The 18,044-nt window shown below is 35.2% G+C and overlaps 1 protein-coding gene across 1 annotated transcript in view; it reads right to left on the bottom strand.

The window, feature by feature from the left end:
• Positions 1-1,740: 1,740 nt before the first annotated feature.
• ppil2 (peptidylprolyl isomerase (cyclophilin)-like 2) overlaps positions 1,741-18,044 on the bottom strand; it is a 38,368-nt gene continuing 22,064 nt past the window's right edge. The window contains exons 13-20 of the mRNA XM_081365863.1: positions 15,110-15,199; positions 13,907-13,940; positions 8,758-8,875; positions 8,111-8,167; positions 5,298-5,370; positions 4,862-4,924; positions 4,637-4,776; positions 1,741-3,134 (exon numbers count right to left, since the gene is read on the bottom strand). Coding sequence (XP_081221989.1) covers positions 3,035-3,134; positions 4,637-4,776; positions 4,862-4,924; positions 5,298-5,370; positions 8,111-8,167; positions 8,758-8,875; positions 13,907-13,940; positions 15,110-15,199 — 675 coding nt within the window. The 3' untranslated portion in view covers positions 1,741-3,034. The remainder of the gene's footprint in view (positions 3,135-4,636; positions 4,777-4,861; positions 4,925-5,297; positions 5,371-8,110; positions 8,168-8,757; positions 8,876-13,906; positions 13,941-15,109; positions 15,200-18,044) is intronic.

Raw genomic sequence — 18,044 nt, 5'->3', positions numbered from 1 at the left:
TGCTATTCAACACATATAATGTGTTGGGAACATCATAAATAGCTGTTTTGGTTCACAGACAGACAGTAATTTCACACAAATAGTGTATGGGAAAACGAGAAATGCTTACGCCAGTTAGGAGGAACATGTGGAGCTCAGAACATGAATCTGCTGGGAAGTTGAACTATTGGGGAAACAGTGACAGATTTGTGTGTTGCACTTGGGATGGGCTTTCCTCCTGCACTCTGACACTATAGACGAGCCCGCCTGACTTCAGTGGTGCTGTAAACCCCCAGAGACTGACTGATGCACTTCACACAGAGAAAACGTGTGGCTGATCACTTCACACACACAACAACAGGTCATGCAGAAGACACATGCAGGGTTATGTAATGGCCGGAAGGAGGCACATCCACAAGTTGTTTACCAGGACATGCTCACACACCTGCCTGTATCACTTACACACAGAAACAGCATCTGCACTGCAGTGTCCTGAAAGACACGCTTCAATCTCATATGTAAAGTCCAAAATGTTGGGGTCTGTAATGCTTTTGAAAGAAGTTTCTACTGCTTACCAAAGCTGCATTTATTTTAATATATTTAAAAAATGTCATTTATTCCTGTGATCAAAGCTGAATTTTCAGAATCATTACTCCAGTCTTCAGTGTCACATGATCCTTCAGAAATCATACTAATATGATGATTTGATGCTCAAGAAATGATTTCTTATTATCAATGTTGAAAACATCATGCTGCTTAAAGGAGAACTCCGGTCAATTTTAACATTGAGCTAATTTTATTGTACATTTGGAGTGCTGTCAATACAGAGAACAACGACAAAAATCGGTGTTGCCTACACCGAGTTATTCTATTTTTAAAATTTGCACCCTGTTGACTTCAATAGGGCAAGTACTAAACCTGCTTTTAGGCTCTTAACATCCTTGATGTGTCATTACAAGTGCACAGAAAATGTGAGTGATTCCTTCAGAGTGAACACGAGTGGATCTGACTGCAGTAGATGTAAAAGATATGTATAAAAATGATGTTATTTAAGCCAGCGCAAATACCTGTGTTTACATCCTGTTTTTCGGTTGAAGTCCAAAGTAGTCGATTGCCGAGTTCACGCGCGTGATCATAGGTAACTAAACCTATGCGCGTGAACTCGGCAATCGACTACTTAGGACTTCAACCGAAAAACAGGATGTAAACAGGTATTTGCGCTGGCTTAAATAACATCATTTTTATACATATCTTTCACATCTACTGCAGCCAGATCCACTCGTGTTCACTCAGAAGGAATCACTCACATTTTCTGTGCACTTGTAATGACACATCAAGGATGTTAAAATGTTAAAATTGACCGGAGTTCTCCTTTAATATCTCTGTGGAAACTGACAATTTCTTTTCAGTACTCTTTAATAATAGAAAATAGAAAAAAATAGTATTTATTTGAATTATAAAACTATCATAAATATATATACAGATGATGTCACTTTTGAACAAATTAATGAGTTCTTACGGAATAAAGTTTTCATTTCTTTTTAAACATTTTTTTTCTAACTCCAAATTTTAAGCAGTAGTGTGTATATGGGTCATATTTTACCAAATATATCTTTTTTAACTTTTAACATTTTCATGACCCAAATTCCCATTAATGTAATGCAGCTGGATTTTTTTTTTCCTACAATTATTCTCCGTGGTGAGTCTCAAAGTCATTTCTAATGTGAACATGATCAATTGTCGTAACAATAAAGTGACAATACTGAGATATATCATTTATTTATTTATTTTGATTTTGAGGAGAAAAGCTGACAGGTTTTGTGAGATTCATCCTTATATGCCAACAGAAGGAAGAAAAATGGGCAATAACTTTCAGAAACAGTCAGCTTGTGTAATTGGCTCCCGAGGCTGTATGAAACACACTTGGGTCGAAAAAAAAAAGAAGTAAATAATAGAAAAAAACCCACACAATCAGCAAGAACTGTCAAGGACAAAAGAAAGCAAACATAGGAAACTCCCCTCCAGGAAAAGACATAAAAAAATTGCAGACATAACAACAGAGAACCGCTCTATTGTGTGAACTACAAAGATTTTCCATTCAACATTCTGGAAATGTAAATCCCATCGGAGGATACAATACCTGCACTCATGACAGGAACATCTCACAGCAATTGGTTTAGTTAGAAAACGTCTTTTTTTATTACTTTGGTCCGAACCCTTATTCAATGAGATATTATAAAGAACGCTCTCATTATCAGAATTGGGGAAAGTTACTATTAAAAGTAATGCGTTACAATATTGTGTTACTCCCTAAAAAGGTAAATAATTGCATTAGTTAGCAGCTCAAATAAATTAAGTTCAACACACTTACTTCAGCAATAAAAACAAAACAAAAAAGAAACAAATGTGGTTTAACTAAAGTAATTTTTGCTTATTAGTATGATTGAATTGGATCATTGAAGATCTACAGCAAAGACATTGGTTAATAAAGTGAGATTAAATACATTAAGTACATTTGTGTTATTTCAAATATTTAATTATTGCGTTACCTGAAAAAGTAATCTGATTACATAACTCGCGTTATCGTGAATATATCGTGTCACATAACTATGCTCTATATCTTACTAAAAACTTACTATTATATTACTAAAAAGTAAACTAAAATTAACAAAAGAAATGAAAATAAAAATGAAAATATAGGCTAATTCTAAATATGAATACAACTATAATAAAATTTAAATAACACTGGACCATACAAACAAAAATAAAAATAAAAAGATTGAGTCATGAACATGCCAAACTTTTAGCAAAATGCATTTATTAATGCCCATATGCAATCATTTAATATACAAAAAATAGCAATGATTAAATATCAAGACATGAGCAAACTACATGTGAACAAAACAATCCCTGCCACATCAATGATCTTAAAACAAAAACTTTCAAATGAGAAAACATAAAGGGGAAAGACCAAGAGGTTTGCAAACACTGCACAGAATAAGACCCAGAAGAGTCCAGTATATCTGACCCAGAATCAGCTGTTTGTGAGGAGGCTCTACCAGGAGCTGAAGTCTCCAAAACCTGCTCTGCCTTTGTGTTTCTTGGCAGGAGCTTCACTAGTGGAGGGTTTGTCACCATCTGGGTGGGAATGTTTCCTGATGAAGGAGAGTGAATGAGACGTTAAAGTTAATTAGGTTTGTGTAACTGATTCAGTGGTGATTATATATGCGAGTCCGACCTCAGCAGTTTGTTTGGCACGTTTCAGAGCGCAATGTTTTGTGAATCTGTCAAAGTAAATGCAGACCTTGCAAAGAGGCTGTTATTGAAGGAAACCAAACTGGACCTTGAACATAATTCGTATTACTCATTTCACAAGCAGAGGTTAGCCAATGACATAATTCCTTTACTTAAAGGTACAGTAGCACAAACAGCCTGTTTAAATCACTGTTTCATAAAAGGTGAAAAAAAAAATGGTTATGCATTTATTAAACACTTTTTATTAATCAATTTATCATTTTTAAATATCTTCCCTGTATCATTTTCTCCTTTCATCTTAAAGAATCTCAATTGCCAGTTGTTTGAATTATTTGGAGCTTATTTAATTATCAGTCTTTTTGACCAGAAATATTTCAAAGACAGAAAACAGTTTCTCATGCTGCGTTAGCTTGCAAGATTCTTTACACCAATTCGGGTTAATTAATTTATTTCACTTTGATGTTGATGATTCAACAGCGACTAGAGAAATTTGTTGTAACCCTGTGTGTGTGTGTGTGTGTGTGTGTGTGTGTGTGTGTGATCCAGATCTCAGGTGTGAGCAGCAGGTGTTCACATCGCTCAGTATGCATGTGCTTGTCTCTTTAACATTCAGTCAGTGTGTTAGGGAGAGTGTATGGGAGTGTGTGTGTGTGTGTATGTTAGAAACAGTGGGGTTGTGAGGGATAATTAGAAAGATCTCCTGCCATTCTCAGTAAACTTTGCTCATATCCTGAGCCCTGCTGTGGTGTGGGACAAACCCCTCACCAGTAACACACACAAACACACACATTCGCCATGATATGACTTTAAGCTTCTATCTATCTATCCATCCATCCATCCATCCATCCATCTAATTTTTTTGTCTTTTTGACCAGAAATATTACAAAGACAAAAAAACTAATTTCCTCATGTTGCTGTAGCTTGCAAGATTCTTTACACCAGTTTGGGTTAAATAATTTATTTTGTCTTGATGAAGAAGATTCAACAGCGACTGAAAACACATTTGTAATCCTATAACCTTTTGATAAATAACAACAAATAACTTTTATTTTCAGAAACCAAACAGTGAAATATTGCTTTTAATAAATAGCTTGTTGTGGTAAATATGAGGATTACCAGAGCAAATTTCAAAGGACTATAAAAGTCAACAGAGTAATGAATTACTTGTGTGTTTGGAGGAAAGGTTCTGGTAATGTAACTCATATTTATTACCTTAATAATGATCATTATTTGATCATTATAGAGGTAATAAATATGAGTTACATTACCAGCACCTCCTCACTGTTGTGAGAGAAAAAGTTGTGGAATAAATCAATGCAATATCTTGCAATATAAAAATATCAAAGTCGTCTTGTTGTCATATTCAGCAACCGTGCATCATCACAGATGAGTGTGAACTCACGTGGCAGCCATGTTGATGTATTTGCCCACTCCTGGTTTGAAGACTTTAGGCTTGTCCTCTGTTTTTGCTTTAGCTGAAGCAGAAGTTTGCGCTCTCTCTTCCTCCTGTTTCTGTGCTTCCTTCTCTCGCTCGGCTGCAATCTAAACACACACAGTGTCACATCGACTGCACGCCATGAAAACAACAAATACGACATCGACTACATACATGCACACAAATGCTGACCTGTGCATCGGCTTCCTCATACGGATCCACAAATACTGAAGCGCTCAGCAACTTTATCTCAGACTGAGAATGTGAAACAGAAACAGAGATTCAGACTGAGAAAAAACACTCCTGACCTATTAGCATGCTGTTACCGTTTAAGAAATGAAAAGCCAAAGAAAAAAAAAGTACTGAAGCGAAGTATTCAAAAACTCTTTTGCCTCAAGCTAAAATACAGTTTGCATTTTACATGAGGCAGACAAAAATGCTTAAAAAACATGAATAAACGTGTCTGTTCAAATTGGACTGTTTTCTCTTTTGGCATTCTGGGGTTTGACAGCAGGTGGAAAAATATAAACAAACAGGAGGTACCATGAGTCATGTTGCACAACCCTACACTGCAACCGAATCATACATTTCTGATGCCACAGAAGGGGAATAAATGGAATAAAATAACCTTGGGTTTGTCTGTCTTCGGATCACTTTCAACATTCTCCATCGCTGTGAGAGCCTCTAAACCACCAACCACTCTAAAAGAGAGCAAGAGAGGGACAGAAATCCTATTAAAACCCTGCTGCAAAAAGTAAATGAGGTAGTATTCAGTGCCAAGTGGTGATAATATCACTAATGAGACTGGATCAAACCCTTTCACTGTAGACAACAATTTGGAACTTTTCTTAAAGTAATAGCACACCCCCCAAAATGAAAATTATGCAATTTACTTTAAAGGTCCCGTATTATGCCCCTTTTCACAAGATGTAAAATAAGTCTCTGATGTCCCCAGAGTGTGTATGTGAAGTTTCAGCTCAAAATACCCAACAGATCATTTTTTACAGCATGTTTAAATTGTCATTTTTTGGGGCTCAGAAAAACGAGCTGTTTTAGTGTGTGCCCCTTAAATGCAAATAAGCTGCTGCTGGATGACACAGGGGGCGGAGCTTCATGAGCTCGAGCTCAGTCTCTCAGGACAATTTCATCTCACGGAATGATGATAATATCAGAAACTCTCAGTAACGTGTTCAGTTCGAGTCGGACAATAATGCCTACAGAGTCAGAGTGCTGTATAGAGATGGAACAGGTATAGTTTAGTAGTTTAATTACGGTTATTATAACGTATTTGTCATCTGCTTGTATGTATCCATTATTTATTAATAGCCTACAAGTCTGCTGTCTGAATGATGATCAAACATATACTGATGAGTTTAATAAAGTTTATTGTACATCACACAAAAGATGAAGCGTCAGTTTTACTTCAGAAAATCACCGTAAGAGCTGAGTAAACACAATAAGTTATAAGAAGTGCGCAAGTACATAAACGTATTTCGGTAGAGTTGAGGGAGCATTCCTGTGGGCGGAGGTTAGTCAAAGAACGGTTCTAGTGACGTCATTAAAGAAGGAAGTAGAGGGATGTAGTCCAAACGAGCCGTTCGTTGTAGGCGACTTCTGTTAAATAAAATATCTCGCTTGGCATTGAACTTTGAGCTTTATAATTTTACAGATATTATTTATGCTCTAACAGCAACATTACACACTAACTAAAGTTTGAAACATGGGATCACGAAGAACGGGACCTTTAACTGTTATGCTCCAAGAAGGGCGAAAAATAAATAAAGGAATACGATTTAAGCAGTCCATATGATTGGTTTGCAATATTTTAAGTCTCATAAAATTATAACAATGTTATTATTGTTAAAGCTACACTGTGTAATTTTTTTAAAGTTGATTCTTAGTAAAAAACACTTTGTTCTTTCAAAATGATATGTGCTCATTAATGTGTAATTACTTAAACTAATTAAGTATTCTCGTAAGCGTAGAATCTGCCATTCAGAATACATACGAGCGAGTTGCTGGAATGGCGGCAGCCATGTTGCGCCTCCATCTTGAAAATACATTAGCCAAAGAGGGACAACACTCAGTGGCACCGTGACGAATGCGAGGGGGAGATTACTCGCGACTGCCGGCAGATTTGAAATAATACGGCCACCGTAGGAGTTAAAACGCCCTCGGAATGGGAGGGGCTAGAAAGTAATATTCCGTTGGTAGTCATAAACAATTTCACCACTAGATGGGAGAAAATCTTACACAGTGTAGCTTTAACTGAAACTATTAAAATTGTTTTCAATCATAGAAATAAAGCTGAAATAAATTAAAATGTAATACAAATGTTGCCTTAGTTGACAACTAACTAAAATATAATTAAACTGCTAATTCAAAATACTAATAAATTCTATAAATATTCTATAAATAATACTAAAACAAAACTGGTTTTCAGTGAATAATGACTCAAACTTCAGGCACACAAAGCCATCAAACGGCTTCAAAAGATTCGGAAAATTGTGCATAAGTTGTATGGATTGCTTTTGTGATCATTTTTGCTTTTTGACGTTTTTGGAGCTTGACGGGCGCTAGTCACTGTGCACTTTCATTATATTCCTTCTTTTGTGTTTCACAGAAGAGTCACACAGGTTTAGAACAACATGAGGGTTAGTAAACAATTTAAGAGTATTCTCATTTTTTTAATGAACTGTTTCTTTAACAAGTAGCTGTAGTTGCAAAGTTAAAAAAGTGATGGTTCAGTGCCAAGCTGTGATAATATCTTGGATCAAACTCGATCCAATGTCTACATTTTGAAAGACAGCAAACAAATTTATAACGTGCAAAACAAATCTATAATGTTGTTTGTGTGTTAGAGCTATATGTGCACATGCTGTGTACTGTCTCTCTTTGCACAGCTGTTCCTGTGGGACATTTCATCTTTAACAGGGGCTCAGGTTTCTAGGTACCCCATAGGCTGAGGGTCGAGGGGCGAGTGTGTGCGTTCTCACTGCACGTGCTCAGTAAGTGCACAGACTTTCTTCTGCTGTGGGGTGAGGGGTGCATGAGAGTGTGCACAGCAGTTTAGTCCAGGCTTATGCTGACAAGCCTCTGAATTCCACAGCTAGAGTCCAAGGGTTTCCACTCAATGCCAAATGGGCAAAGACTTTCCCTCAGAGTGAAAGTGTGTGTGTGCTGGAATGTTCTGATTCAACAGAAGACAAGCTTTCCCCCAGGAAGGACTTCACTCACACAGAAAGCTGACCAAATGAAGAATATACCAAAAATGCTACCCCCAAAATAGCTGTTTGATGTTGAGATCCATTATTACCACTCAGGACAAGCGAGAAACTCATTCACAGCTGCAAACAGCTATTGATGCACTCTTGGGTCTGAGGGATGTGAATGTACACAGGTCAAATCTATTACTGAAGAGAAATCCATAAATAAACTTACCTTCCAAACACAGTGTGTTTCCTGTCCAGGTATGCGCATGAGCGGAATGTTATGAAGCTGAAAGAAAACAGGAAAAATATTCTCATGTGAACCGAGTTTTCGTAACAGGGTCAATTTATATTTAAACTAGATTTGTATTTAATGAGCAAAACACCAGTGGCTTGTAAAGGCAAAACAACAACAACACAGTGTTGAAGATTAAGGTAAATTTAAGCTTTGATTCTTCCCATTTGTCATTGCTGGTTATTAATGGTTAAATGCAAGGGTAAATTCATATTTAAATTAGATTTGTATATATTGAGCAAAACACCAGTGCTTGTAGAGGCAACAAAACTGTGCTGGTTATGAAGGTTTAAATGCAAGAAAGACCATTCTCAAATCAGTATGCAAATACCATAAGAAAATCAACAAGAATTCAGTATTCAAGTTCTCTCTATCCATCTCTCAAATTTCTCTAAAACCGGTTTATAAAAAACAAAAGTAGCCTAAAGTGGCCTGTGATCCAAAGTTTGAATGGTGTCTATGTTCAGAAGTTTGGGCTGAAATAATTGCAGAAGTTTAATACTTAAGGGATTTAGAACAAACACAAACCAGAATGTTTGAAGCTGCCTGACAATCACTGTAATGAGCAGATGAAACATACTCACAACTGGGATTTATTTGTGTTGGGTCCTGAGTTCGCCATGCTCAGAATCCCACGACCCGTGTGAGACAGATTAGGCCTGAATTCATCCTTGAATGGCTTTCCCCAGAAAGACTCGCCTCCTGATATACACAACGACAGAGAGAGGATCGACAGGAGGGAAAAATATGAATATTAAAGAGATTAAGAGTAACACATCATGACACCTGGCCAATAACAACCCTGCTGCATGTGCTATCACGTCTGGTATAATTGCACTGGAAGAACAAATCCAGAGATCCAGCACAGAAATCCCCCCTTTACCACTCTACAGATAAAGCGTTGTCGGGAAACTCAATTCGCGTATCTACCCCGAATTGATAAAATAAAATAAAATTCTGTATTAAAAATTATAAGGAAACGCCAGTACTTTGTTTAGGCTTGGTTTGTAGGGAATTCCAAACCTGCGTACATATATTCAAACGCACATAACTATAGAAACAATTCTTAATGCGCATGTGAACGCCATCAGCGTTTCTCACAGGTTCGCGTTTAAAGTCTGTGTAGAGAGAATGGTGTCGTCTTAGCGGCCCCTAATTTAATAACAAATGATCGTTGCGACGGAAGCGAATCAATCAAAACTAACTTTAGCTGGAAAATAGCTTTATTAAAGAACCGCTATAAAGCCAAAACAATCTCTATTACCTTAAATTATACGCTTATCTCTGTAAAGCTGCTTTGAAACAATCTACATTGTTAAAAGCGCTATATAAATGAGGATGAATTGACTTGACACAGCACAACACAACACAAAAATTACACTTACACACACAGAAACACATTAGTTTAAATGTAGTGTCATTTCTATGACACTAGCAGCACCAAACAGGACTATACTTTGGTTCCCAGATATGGCTCAGGTCCCTCATTCAATGTCTTTGGGGTTTTGTCCTGCCTATGTTAAAAAGTGCCAGCCAGCATATCTCTTAAACAAAGCCAAGTGATTTGAGGATTAATCCATGTCCATAGCACAAATGATGGTGAGGCAATTCACATACTAGATTTCAATAGGTTTAGTGGTTTGTGCGAATCTCAAATACTTAGAATCAGCAATATGCTCAATTGAAGAAAACATACACTACCTTTCAAAAGTTTGGGGTCAGTAAGATTTTTCTGACTTTTTGAAAGAAATTAATACTTCAGAAATGATGCATTAAATTGATCAGAAATTATGCAGTAAATTGATCAAAAGTGACAGTAAAGACATTTATAATGTTAGATATGTATAATAATGTTATAACTTTCTATTAATCAAAGAATTTAATGAAAAAATGGACACCGTTTCCACAAAAATATTAAGCAGCACAACTGCTTTCAACACTGATAATAATAAGAAATGTTTCTTGACCATCAACTCATCATATTAGAATGATTTCTGAAGGATCATGTGACACTGAAGACTGAAGTATTGATGCTGTAATCACAGGAATAAATTATATTTTATAATATATTAAAATAGAAAACAGCTATTTAAAATTTTAATAATATTTCAATCTTCAGTGTTATCAAATAAATGCAGCACTGGTGAACGTTATCAATATCTTTTAAACGTTAGCAGTAGTCTGACTATTCAATTCTTCCTACAGATTTTACACTGAAATATTAAAGCCGTTCAACTAAACCTGACCCAGATTGTCTTTTTCAATCACTTCAAATCATTTATGAAAATGAACCCAGTGCCACATGCACAGACACCATGCATCGTCTTCTGCCACCATAAACAAACACCTCATGCCAAAGGCCTCCAAATCAGGTTCACTAATTAACGCTTCATCACGCTCAATCAAAAGCTCTGCTGGATGCGGCTCTCTCAGCGAGTGTTCGCGTGTGTGCTGAGGCTGACATGAGACGTCTCTCAACTGCAGGATTTCTGTGACACCTGAACCTACTGAATTCACATGCGAGTTTTAAAATCTTTCGTACTTCTTAAAGAGTCGCCGCACATGATTCTAGACGTCTTGTTTTAGCGTCCAGCAGCTGGTGTCGTTGTGGAGCGATGGCTTTACAGCGCACCAATCAACCTCTGAAAACTCTGCACACCCTCATAAACATTCCCCAGGTGACATTTCTGCATAATTTATGCCCTTGCTGACATTTCCTACCCCCATGCCACAGACTTGATTAAAAAGGGAGGGAAAAAAAGGGTTATAGGAAGTGGATGAAAATCAACCGGACAGAATAACAAGGCTGACGTGATTAAAAACAATGAAAACATGATTTATTCATTTTGAGCACCTAAGGGACTACATTCAAGATTAAAATGTTAAAATCCAAAAGGTAGATGGTTAAATCCAAGGATCTGTAGAAGTCTATGGGCCAAACACATACAGCTGTTGCCCCAAAGACTTTTCTGAGCGTGTTGTTTTAACAAACCAAGTTGAAACTTTTTTGTTGAATAACTGACAGCAATGTATAGAACCTGTATTAGTCCTTAAAATGATCTGGAAGCAGAGCTGAATAGCAATAATCAGAGCTGAACAAATCATTTTAACATTACATTTAAGATTAATTCGTATTTTTTATTTTTTATTCCATTATTTTGCAATAAACAAAAAATCATGTCCTCTGACTCATACATAAAAAACTAATTTCATACAAAGGCAACTGAGTAATTCAAGCTTCATGTTTTGAGTCGGCAGTGAGCAATTAAAAAATGATCTCCGATGAAAATATGTAACTGATTGTGATTAATATGATTAACATGCAAATCAAACTAAATTGATTATAAATGCAATTGTATGATTGCCATAATTTTAACAAAATAACAACAATTAAGAGACTCTGCGAATTAACATAGTACATCACAGCCGATGACTGCCACAAAACTAACTGGAACTCAGGTTGTCTTCAGAGTCTTCTATAATATTTCAATAATATATTCTTTGTCATATAGGAAAGATTTTATGAGCTTTTACTTATTTACTTTCCTTTGCCAATCATGTATACCTTTATACCTATACATACACATCTAAAAACGTCACAGATGTCAACGTGAGTTGTGACGTTTTCTGCCGCACTGACCCCAAACTGCTGCATAAGAAGCCTTGATTAAATTTTGTAGATGAATCCAGCAGAATCATAATCATTGCACATTCAGTCACAGCCTAACAGAGCACCATTATTACACAACACAGCATCTCTTTAAAGGAACATTTTGTGATTTGTCACACTCGTGACTTCTTGTTGCAGCATCCAAAACACATTTGGATAATTTGGTTAATATTATCTATTTTTCAACTAAATGGAGGAAAGCAGGATGGCTGAACACATGATCAAAGCCTTCAAAATAATTTAACTAAGCCACGTTACACTCAGAAAAAAAGTTCAAAAACTGTCAATGCAAAGCTGTCTTTACAAAAGGTACACCTTATTTACCCCTAAAGATGCATTAGGATCTAAAAGTGCATATTAATACCTTAAAGGTAACATTTGAAAGGGTACCGTCCCAGTGACAGATTTTGTACCTTTTTTTCTGAGTGCATTATGGTTTTGTATAATGCCAATATTTATCAGAACATATCTCTTAATAGTTCATAATTAAAGGTATATTTTCACTCAGAAATGTACTTATCCTCATGTTGTTCCAAAGCTTTATGACTCCTACTGAAGCATTTTAACAATGTACTGGTCATTCTTCTATGCAATTCAAACTTGAAATCACTTTAAAAGTATCATAAGTGTCCATATAATTTTTGCATGTCATACAATACTTTTTTTTTTTTTTAAATGAAGAACAGACTGAATTTTAAGTTGTTATTTGATGCAACTGGAATCATTGAACATCAGAATTGGTCCAATTAGTGAGTAAATCACTCATGTTTTTTGAGCTGTATAAACAGATTCATTAGATCTAACTGATTCCTTCCCAAATTGGACATCACTACTTGCCAAAGGAAAACTAGGATGAATTTTCAGTGTACAGCAACATTAATTTTAGTCTGTTTGTCACAATCGCTATCATATGACTCAAGAAGACTGCTTCATCCAATATTAGGATGCATTTATGGTGCTTTTTTGTAATTTTGTCCTTGTTTGCTTTCATTATACTGAAAAGAGTAGTCAGGAAATTAGTTGAAAGTTCTCCTTTTGTGTTCTATAGAAGAAAGTCATACAGGTTTGAAACAACATAATAGTCTGAGTAAATAATGATGATTTTCATTTTTGTGTGAACTATTCCCTTACAAAAAAGGGCATCATTTAGTTAACCTATTGTACATGGAGTGTCACATATAGAGAAGGATTGAGGACACTGCAAACTCTTCTCTAACATCCGTGAACATTCACTCAAATGACTAAAAGCACATATTTTGGGCAGGCAATCAACAGTTTGCTCTGATGCAAAATCTCAATGCTCTTTTTGCACCTATTTTTAGGTCAAATGCAAATACAAATCTTGTCTCAATGTGCGTGATAATAACACGAGTGAGAATGGCTAGAAGATAGAAGCTGCTTCTGACCTTCAAGTCTAATACTCAACACTTTAAATTCACTCTCTGTTCATGAAAAATCATTCGGTCTACTTCCCTGTTCACTTCTTGCTCTCAATCTTTCTCTCTACACAAGAGTCTCAGGTGAGGCTGGTGCATTTTTTATGGGATTGAATTTTAGATACGTACAAGACCAGTGCACAAGCTCTTTACCCTTCTTTTCCTCAGTTGAACCTGCAGATTTTAACACTCACGACCACAAGAAAACATCCCTCGCAAATGTGCACCAAAACGGCATTCAGAAAGCTGAGGTCATATTGTCTAGACAGCTCAGGAAAGTCTGAGAAAGCAATGCAATTCTCATCTGATCAACTGAATATGATAAAGAAAGTCAACCTAAACTGTAAGAGCAAATTTTTTTTATGAAAGACTAAACGTCCTGTAATTGTTTCCACTAGAAAAACCTTTTCTGATCATTTTAAGAATAATCACAAAAAAATCTATTGACTTAGATTCGTAACTAAAACGATGTATTCAAAGTATATTTTGTACTTTAGTGAGGGTAGGTGCAATATTTAACTTGTTGCGAGAGTCTGAAGACAGTAACGGGGGAGGACCCTGTTTGTAACTGTTATGTGCAAGTGATCAAAATGACAAGTGATCCTGAACAAATGTTAAAATGATTACCTGTACCAGTCCCTGTAGGGTCTCCTCCTTGAATCTGAAAACAAAGAATAACAAAAAAAAACATTAAAATGCCACATTTTCCATAATATTTTTTTTTAAGCCAATTCTTTGGCTTTAAATGGCTTGCACTTTACTTCAATTACTATTGATGTACCGGTCAAGTTTTTTTGTGCCCCCAATTCGAGTAATTGAATATTGCATATCTGCCGATACAAAGTCGATCTGATCTAATACTTGTAATTTCCCAGTGCTCACTTCAAGTCAAGTCAAGTCAACTTTATGTATATATAGCGCTTTTTACAATACTGATTGTTTCAAAGCAGCTTTACAGTCATAACAGTATAACAGGAAAATAACGCAACAAAGTTTGCATTATATATACACATGTGCCTACTTCAAGTACATGTATATAAAGAACACATCAACCATTTCACATCTATGTAATTTCTTGGTACACCAATAAAAAAAAAAAAAAAAAGTGAAATTACACGGAAATCAAAGTAAAATAAGCAGGAGAACTCTACAATTCTCTCACTTATTTCTAGAAAATACAGTTTTGTGAGAATCACCCTTCAATCTGACAGTTTACTTTGCTGGATATAGCAAATGATGACTATATAAACGTGTTAAACAAGATATATTATGTAAGGGATAATGTATAGTGAGCCGGTTGTTAAGCGGAGGGATCTTGAATCAGCCTGAAGGGGTTGTTATTCACTATAACAACCGGCTCACTATACATTATCCCGCTTATTACATGGCTACCTACAAAATAAATAAATAATTTGACACAAATTATTTATTTAAAAAGGAGTTTATTGATTTAAAAACGATTGTATTGCTTCCGCCAAAGAAAATAGTCCGTTCCGCGTCCATAGCAACGCGCTGTTTTTCATGGCAACGGTCTGTTATACTTCGCAGCGGTCTGTTATCAAGAAATAACAGACCGCATTCTACATTGGAATTCAGCCAAGCCATGTAATAAGTATGCTTAATATCACGATAAATATGCGATTAATCACGATTAATCTCACTCTTTTTTGACAGCCCTATATAGATGATTTGTAGTATCTAACGCTAGCAAACACACACATTCAGACACACACTGAATATACTGTAGGAAAATGTTACATTCGAGGTAACATCTTAAAATAAATGTATTTAAAGGCCACATTTTAGAATAATAAAGAGAAACTTATTTACCATAAAATTTCGAATAGAGCGGTGGAATACTGTGCCATCATAATATCCTTTCTTACACAGTTTAATAAAGTTCTCTCCTGCCTTGGGGACCTGCAAGAAAAAAAACAAAACAAATATCAGTTTTAATGTCAGGAATGTGATTTATGAAAACGGTTTATCATTATGATAACACTAGCATAGCAGCACGCTAAACTAATAAAAAAAAGAGGGTTTGAAGAAATGTTTAGACATTTACAAATACTTTGTTGGGAAACCATACAAATCACATGAACAATCAATAAAGAAACTCTTCTGATACTCTTTTGACTCGAAGATGAACCTACTGAATCTATAGGAACTAGGAAAAAAGCAAAAGCAAAAGCTTTTACAGTGGGTGAATCTAATGAAACCGGTCAAGAGCACGTCCAGTTTAATATTTAACCCCAAAATGAATTTAATTACAAAATATTAAAATAAATTAGAAGTTTAAAATAAAAAGAGAAATCTATGTTGGACAATTAGGATTTTTTTCATTGTGACATTAAGCACATTTGACCCCATTTTGTTTATAAACAAAACAAACAAAAACAACCTCATTACTGTAATTCAAGAAAAATTTAGAATTATTTTAAATAATTATTAAATATTAAAGTATTTATTCATCATGGAACAATTTATTGCACTAAATTAAAAAAAATGTCTGGGCAGGAGGATTTTCTTTATTATATTACAGAAAACGCTTAATTCTCATGAAAATAAATCAATCTAAGATCTTAATGATCTTAAAACAGGCTTAATTTTCTTTATGCAAAATATAACTTATTTTTTCTTATGATATTTGTGGTGAAACGTATTATATTTCTTCATGAAATTCAACCAAATTAAACAGGACTGCAAAACATTCACATTACTGAAACTACAGCTGGCAACATTAAATCACTTATGAATATTACAGGAAGTGTCCACTGTAACTTCAGATGATGTCTTAATGATTTTTATACAAGCCTCTCAAATCCCTTGTGTGCTACCAAAAGGACCGTCTGTTGGATATAAAGGCCAATAAACAATTAGGTTTGTTTGTAATACATCTGGCAGCTTTGAATGTATTTTAAATCTGCTACGTTATTCAGGAAGAGAAAGGCTTGCTTATAATATGTTGTTAAAAAAAACCCATAGCACTGAAAGTTTAAGGAGTTGATTCCTATCTCACTGTGTAAATGTTTATTTGTTCGTTTCTATGGCGATCAGACATCCCTCTCTTCAAATAAAACCTCAGAGAGTCACTAAACTGATTTTGTGCTCAGGAAAGACATTAGGAGATGCAGAAGCAATTTCCACATTCAATTTTTATAAGTTACCCTGAGAGGAGGTCAAGTATGGAAACTTGTTTTTGCCACTGAAAAAAAAAAAAAAAAAAAAAGTAATTTCACCATTTTCTCTCACAATTCTGACTTTTTTCTCGCAATTGCGACTTTACATCTTGCAATTCTGATCTTTTTTTCTCAGAATTGCGGGATATAAACTTGAAATTGCGCGTTTTAAAGTCCAATTCTGAGGACAAAAAAAAAACTGACTCACAATTGCAAATTTATATCATGCAATTCTGAGAAAGTAAATTGCGAGAAAAAAAAAAAGTTTAAAATTAATTAAAAAAATACTTTTTAAATGTTTTATTGTGTGGCGGAAAAAACAAGCTTCCATAGTCAAGCATCTCAGGACTTCAAAACAGTCAAGATTTCAATGTCTCACACTCATGCATGAAAAGCACACAGACACACAAAACAGATACAAAAATAAAGTTGTCAAGCTTGATCTCAATCATCTGCTCCATCTAGACCTGACACTGTTACATAACTGGCCACAACCACATTCCAATCTAAATGCCACTAAAAGAAAAAGAAATGCTGTAAAATGGACATCCTTGACAAGAGGGCATTTGCATATAGGCAAATGAAAATAAGAAATCATATTTTGATTACATAAATAAAGCCTACTTTAGACCATTAAGATTTTCTGCATTGACTCAATTAAAAATAATAATAATATCCACATTTACCTCAAAATGCTCGTAACCAAAAAATAAATAAAATAAACATTCTTATTACAGTAATGCAAAATAAGTAAATAAATGTGTATATAGGCTACATATGGTATTGTTTGTTTCATTTTAGGAAGTCACAGTATTAAGTCAGTATTGTATTTCTAACAGTAATACATTAACGATTGTCTTAAATTATTAAAAGCAAAATAACTTAAATGCACCTGTTTAAAGGTTTAATTTTTTTTAGCAATTCTGTTTTGTTTAGGAGTGAAATGTGAACATCATTACGTTTGATCTTGACATTTGTCTTATCCTTTCATAAGATTCAGTGTTACAGTCAAAAAAGGCCACTACTCTGTAAACACTGCACCACAAACAGAAGCGTCACAAATGCAAGCAAATGCAAGAGGGAGGGAGGAGAGGAGAGGAGAGGAAGAAAAAAACGGAGGGTAATTTTCTTATCAATGTGACCTTTTCTCTTTATCCTGATTTGACAAGCACACAACCAATGAAAATACTAGGACTATGAGGACCATGCAATGCTGTTTCTGTGTCCATTAGGCAGTGTTTACCTTGGTTCCCAAGTCACACTGACACACACACACACACGCTTCTAAAGGGTGTGTCTTATTCTGCACATTAAGCTGGAATAGGACAAAGACTTCAGGTCTTACAATGTGTTCCCTTTTCCCTAAGCTTTAGTTAAATGTAAATCTAAAATTCAAGGAATTTTCAAACCAAATTAGGTACCGGTATTTTATCATGTGGCCTTGTGAAGGCTTAAAGAGATAGTTCACCCAAAAATGAAAATTGTGTCATCATTTACTCGCCCTCAGGTGGTTCCAAACTGTTATGAGTTTCTTCTGCTGAACACAAAAGAAGATATTTAGAAGAATATGGGTAACCAAACAGTTG

This window comes from Scardinius erythrophthalmus (genome assembly GCF_964197995.2).
Source record: "Scardinius erythrophthalmus genome assembly, chromosome: 5".
Classification (NCBI taxonomy): domain Eukaryota; kingdom Metazoa; phylum Chordata; class Actinopteri; order Cypriniformes; family Leuciscidae; genus Scardinius; species Scardinius erythrophthalmus.
The sequence above is the reverse complement of the archived record's forward strand: the minus strand, read 5'-3'. Positions and strand labels throughout refer to the sequence as shown.